The sequence below is a fragment of the Alexandromys fortis genome, unplaced genomic scaffold (assembly GCF_014885135.2).
Source record: "Alexandromys fortis isolate MF-2015 unplaced genomic scaffold, M_Fortis_MF-2015_v1.1 scaffold_111, whole genome shotgun sequence".
Taxonomy (NCBI): domain Eukaryota; kingdom Metazoa; phylum Chordata; class Mammalia; order Rodentia; family Cricetidae; genus Alexandromys; species Alexandromys fortis.
The window spans coordinates 5,692,214-5,698,213 of record NW_026067996.1 but is presented as its reverse complement, the minus strand read 5'-3'; the positions used below and the strand labels follow the sequence as shown (position 1 = coordinate 5,698,213).

Here is a 6,000-nt window from a genome sequence, read left to right as displayed (position 1 = left end):
TCTTATCCCGCTCGGCCTGACATTCCTGGTGTTCTCATTCTTTGAAGACCTCCCTCAGCACATGCAGATGCTCACAGCTATACCAACTCATTCTGCTCTGAGGTTTTTACTCAAAAGATGTAACTTACCCCATTTTTGTTTGTTTTGCAAATAATGGCCCCAATCCATTAATAATATTGATACAAATGGTTAAGTCATGGGGAAAGGCAAAGAGTCGATTTAACAAAATTCCATAGACTTGGACAAAATCAATGTATTCATGGTGGTGTGGCTATCACGGATTCAAACTGTAACAATCAACAGACACTTGAACTTGGGGGGAAAAATGGCTCAGTGGGCAAGACCGCTTGCTGTGCAAGCATGGGTATTGAAGTCAGATCCCCAGGACCCATGTAAAAGTCCATCTGTAGCCATTCCACTGTAAGTCCGGTGCTGGTGCCTGCAAAGACAAGATCACTGGGTTTTGCTGGCTGCTATACTAGTTCAGAGATATTTTTGTCTCTAGAGAATGAGATGGCAAAGAGCAAGGCACAGGTGGCTTCCTGGCCACATGAGATACATACAACACACACACACACACACAAAGAGAGAGAGAGAATAGACGAAGACAGAATAAATGAGGAGGAATGGGTTATCAAGGACAGTTACAGGCCAATATGTAACTCCTGGGTGATGCTGCATAAAGACATTTGGGGCCTTTTGGAGTAATGTTCCTGCAGTTTCTCTGTCAATGTGAAATTATACCAAATATGAGTTTAAAGGAAGAGGACAGAAGACACTATTGTGAGTGCAGAGTTGCTATAATGTCTCCGATCTCTCTGTCTCATGATCACATATGCAAGAATGAGGAAGGTTTGGAAAACCCGACTAAAAATATCCTCAGGTAGTACTGGGGGTTGAAGCATGAATTTGAGTTTCATATGTACTTCTCAATCACCTGCTTCTGCTAAGTTTTTTAATCCATTGTGTACCTCAGTTTCCTCTTCTGCAAAATAAGTATAGAAACTTCACCTGTTTAGATTGCCACAAAGATTAAATGGGTTCATCACTGTTCAGTGCTTGGCACACAGCGGCTGTTATTGTGATTTTTAGTTTATGTAAGTGCATCGTAGCCAGTCTAAACAAACACTTTCCTCATAATTGAGTAGGAAATCTGGCGATAGCTTTTCATTAATTCAAGGTTAACCTGCAAGAACGCACAAGTCTCTAAGACAGGCCTGGAAACCTCCATTACTTTCACAAGAGCGACAGGGTGGTGCCTCTCCATAGCCATCACATTTGGGAAGTAGAGGCAGGGTCAAGAGTTCTAGGTGAATTTCTGGTACAAGAAAAGTATTTGAAACCCTATCTCAAAAACCAAAACTAAACAAGTCACTATCACCTAAAACAACAAATTACCTACCTCCCCTCAAACTTCAGCAGCTTCATCTGCCCTAGAGGGCCCATGGGCAGCACCGGTCCTAATTCCTTCCCTTGGAACATTCCTTTCTCCAGGAGGTGTCCTTTGATAATAGTATCAGTTCCTAGGGCCAGACCTAGGGGCCCTCACTGCCCAGAAACAATCTCTAATCTGTCATTCCCAGGGCCAGTTTAAGTCAGTGTCCCTGGGGCTGAGATCAGTTTTTGCCTGGAAGTCAGGCAAGATGTTGTAAGCTCTGGGAAGCCCCACGGCCTCCAGTGGGGTGGTGGTGGTGGTGGGAGGACGTGGGTGGGTTCCTCTACCCTCCAGCCATTCTCAATCCTTCCCCTCCTCAATTCCCTCACCCCGCTTGCTCCCTCTGACCTCCTCCTTCCTCCTCCCTTCCCTAGCCCGCCCCGCCCCTCCCCTCCCCTCCTCGGCCCGCCCCTCCCCTCCCCCCCCCCCCCCCCCCCCCCCCTCCCCTCCCCTCCCCTCCTCTCCTCGACCCGCCTCCGCCTGCCGCCTCCGCCAGACCTCACTCCCTCCCTCTCCCCACCCTCTCCCTCCGCCCTCGCGGCCTCTCCACAGGTTCCTGGTTAAGATGGCGTCCCCGGTGGCCATCGCGGTACAGGCCGGCAAGCTTCTGCGAGAGCAAGCGCTGCGGCCGCGGCTCCTGGCGGTCAGGTCCCAGGTGAGCGTGGCTGGGACGACGCGAGCCACCCGCTGTGGTTCCTCTGCTCGGCGGCTTCTTCGCCCCGTGCGATCCCTCGCGAACCCCGTGCTCCCCGCGGCGCCGCTGGTCCCTGGTGTAGCAGGACCCGGCCCACTCCCCACGGGAGGTCGCGGAGACCGCGGGGGCCAGAGTGCACATCCCACGACGACCGGGTCCCCTCCGCGGCCCCGGGCCGCGTGGGCGCTGGAACCCCGCGCTGACACCGGGTTGCGAAAGTTGCTCGCACCGTTGGAATCCAGAGCTTTTCCAGTCCTTTCCTGGCTCAGCCTTGGGGGCCTCGCTAAGCTTGAAGGTCGCCAGGCCAACCACGTGCTCCACACGCCAGAAAAACAGCGGCTCCAGGGGCTGCTCACCTGCCAGAGTGAACTCTGCAGGTTGTTGCTTGCGCAGCCGCTGTGTGCTCCTCTCTGGGGCAATGCAGGGGTCCAGGAGGAAAAAGTGGGAGTGGGTTCCTCTTCTCTCTCCTGTGAATGGCCTGTGTCAAAACTTCTCAGACCCTGCCTACTCTGTTCACGCCACATGGAGACTTGAGTTATCAGTGCTGGACTCTGACCAGCGCCACGCTGACCCGGTTTACCTTCTACAGGTGGCAAGCTTCTCAGTAGCCGGAGTTCTTGGGGGATGGCGGGGACACTGAGTTGGCCTTGACGCTTAAAGAAGTCCTGTAACTGCTGGTCTACTTTCTCTAGATTGCTCCTCCCTCAGGGGAAAAAAAAAAACCTTCCTAGTTCAATGAGAGGCACATTGTCGTATTTTAACCAAGGCAGGCATAGGACACTAAGAAAACTGGAAGAAAAGTTACTAATAATGATCTTTTGAGTTATTCTAAGCTTTGGCTAATTATGACACCAGAGAACGGGTTTTTTCCCCCTTTTCATTCCCTGACATTCCGTTTCTCTGTTATTGTTAATGGGAATTTAGGAGGTGCTAATACTTATTACTGTAATATTCTTAATAGGCACTTGACAGTATGGCGGGTAAATGACAGGGATGGCGGTTTGTCTAAGATCACCCATACCTGCTACAGTAGGGCGAGGCGAGGTGATAGAAAACAAGACCTGTGGTGCTGTTTCAGTAGATGTGAAGTGATGAGAAGCACGGAGCCTAGTGAAACATGAAGACTAGGAAATGATTGTTCAGAGGAGCCCCAAACATAGACCATTTAGCTGAAGTGTGTTATCATCTTCCCTATCCAAAATGGAAACCTTGGAATCCTTGGGAGAGACTGGCTGGCCAGCCGACTGGGTGAGAAGACCTGTTACCTGCACTGGGTAATAATATACTTTATGGACTTATTATTATTTATCATTCAGGCTTAGAAGATGACAGTGGGGCTGGGAGAGGACCAGGGGGAAGGACACTTGCTCCCCAAGCACGAGTGTCTCAGATCTCTTTTGTACCAGGCCTTGTGAAAAAACAAAAAACAAACGAACAAACAAGCAAACGGGTGGGTGGACCAAGATAAAAGACTCACTTTCTACAACTCTAACTGATTTCATGAAATTACCCATAGAATAACATCCCTCTCTGGGGTTAACATTAGACATGTATTTTTGATTCTTAATGTCATTGATTATTTTTTACTTCTGCCCTCAACTTGACTGTTTTGACTTTGGGTTGATACTGTGTCCTTTATAGGGCTGTCTTTGGCCATTTCTACACTAGCAGGGAGGTCTGCTCCAGGCCCTGGACTTGGTTATGAGCAAAGCAGACAGAACCCTTAACTACATGGGACTTTACTTTGTTGGGGGCAGGAAGGTGAGAGATTACAGATACTATAGTAAGACAGATGATTTCCAGGACTGACGAACCCATAATGAAACCAAACAGGGCCACATGATTGGGAGTAAATAGCTTTGCAGGCAGGCACACGAAAGCCCAGACAACCTGTTCCATAAGGTGGCTTTATTTAGTTTTTTTTCTTTTTTGAGACTGGGTCTCATTATGTAGCTCTGGCTGGCCTATGTTGACTAGGCTGCCCTAGAACTCGGGTCTGCTTTCACCTGACTTCCAATTACTGGTATTAAAGGCGTGTGCTGCCATTCCTGGTCTTTGTTTAATTCTTAGGTTGAAAACTAAGACGTGATGCACACCCTTGTGTTTGCTGTAGCAGAATGCCCGAAAAGGCAGCTAAGGAAGGCAGGCCTCACTCTGGCTCACAGTCTGAGTGTATAGTCCGTCCTGGGGGAAGGAAAGGCCGCAGGCGCTTGTGGCAATGGGTCCCATTGTATCCACAGTCAGGAAGCAGAGGGAGACGAATGCTGTGCTCCTTTCTTTGCAGTTTGGGTACAACCTAGGGAAGGGTGCCACCTGCATTCAGAGTGGCTCTTCCGACCTCAGTTAATCTAGCAATGCCCTCACAGGTGTGCCCAGAGATTGGTCTCCTAGGTGATTCTAGCTCTGTCAAGGTGACGTATTGACCGTCAACAGCTTGGTAAGTTTGTACAATGTGAAAGCAGCTGGGTCACTCACAGCTGACCCATTGTGCCTGGTAAGGCGATCACTGTTCCAATAGCTGTAACCTCAGTCCAGGTAGCAATGACACTTAAAAGTATATTTGTTTCATGATGCCTGTGCGAAGCTCAGGGAAGCTTGTTTTCTTAGGGATGCCCAGATTTCAGGTCCTAATTTGGGGTTACTGATGTGTAGTTCCCTGTGAAGCCCAGGGGATTATATACTGTCAAAAGAAACTGCTCCTACCCATGCCTCTGCTGTTGGCTACTTCAGGAGAATGGACCGCAGCTCAGTGCTCTGCTCCTTCTGGAACATGGAGACGGATGTATGCTTTTTGGTTTTGGTTTTGTTTGTTTGAAACAGAGTCTCACTATGAGCCCCAGAACTCACTCTGTAGATCAGGCTGGCCTTGAATTCACAGAGATCTGCCTGCTTCTGCCACCCAGATGCTGGGAAGAAAGGTGTATGCCACCAAATCCAGCTATGCATGAGTTTTAGAAGTGAAGGGCTAAAAGGCCTGTACAAGTTTTTACCAGCTAAACGAAGTCAGGAGACTGCTTCAAGTTGTGGCTTACCTGTGTCTGCCGATTGCCCTGGGGAATAAGTGTCCTCCTTTTTCCCTATTCCTAGTTTTTAAAACAACAACAGCCAACCAAACATCCTTCCCTTCAAACAAGGGACAGCCAGCCACAATACTTGCAGTTAAAGAAGATGCTGGATTCAGTTAAATTCAGATGTTAACTTTTGACCTTCTGCGTGTGGAAGGCCTGTGAGTGACAGCTCCTGCCCCAGATTGCCTTTGTTGACCTTGAAGGAGGCACTGCTTTTATGGGAACACGATTAAGTGCACAGGCCCGTGGTAGCCCGAGCTTTGTCACCCTGGTTGCCTGGCTAGGTTCTGCAGGCACTGAGCCCAGAAAGTCACTGAAATATGTCCACTGAGAGGACGGAAAGAAAGAACACGGGCCACTGGAGTTTACCGTCACCCCTCCTCACACTCATAGGCTTCCTTTTTCCACTTGTTGAGCTTGACCTTCATTGGGCCACGTGCTGATCTCTTCTGGAAGCAGGGTTCCCTCTGACCCCTCTCTCGTGTGCTACCTTCAGCTCTCTGATTCAGTGTTAAAGACCCTTCCCAGATCATTTGATGGGCTCCTTCTCTACCCGTGATTGCTGTCTGTGTCTTTTCTGCCTCACTGCAGTTTGTAGCACACACCCCATCTTCCTTGTTTATTGTCCGTCTTCCGTTTCCGCTCACAACTCTAACAACGTGAGCTTCATGAGAGCAGACCTTCTTATACCTTGCTCTTTCCCCAGCTGACCTAGCTCGGTGTTCTGTAAGCATCTGTGGTCTAATGAATTAGTGGAGTTCACAGACACGGGAGGGCAGGTAACAAGCTGAGAGCTTTGGTGT

General features: G+C 49.4%; 1 protein-coding gene and 1 long non-coding RNA gene across 2 annotated transcripts in view; one reads left to right on the top strand and one right to left on the bottom strand.

The window, feature by feature from the left end:
- Positions 1-233: 233 nt before the first annotated feature.
- Positions 234-1,806, bottom strand: LOC126512484 (uncharacterized). Its single transcript, XR_007595056.1, has 2 exons — positions 1,403-1,806; positions 234-439 (listed from the first exon to the last, which is right to left on the bottom strand). It is a non-coding gene; the product is annotated as an uncharacterized lncRNA (long non-coding RNA).
- Positions 1,807-1,922: 116 nt separating this feature from the next.
- Positions 1,923-6,000, top strand: part of Suclg2 (succinate-CoA ligase GDP-forming subunit beta) — a 252,835-nt gene continuing 248,757 nt past the window's right edge. Inside the window, exon 1 of the mRNA XM_050160274.1 lies at positions 1,923-2,090. Within this exon, the coding sequence (XP_050016231.1) occupies positions 2,001-2,090 (90 nt within the window). The 5' untranslated portion in view covers positions 1,923-2,000. The remainder of the gene's footprint in view (positions 2,091-6,000) is intronic.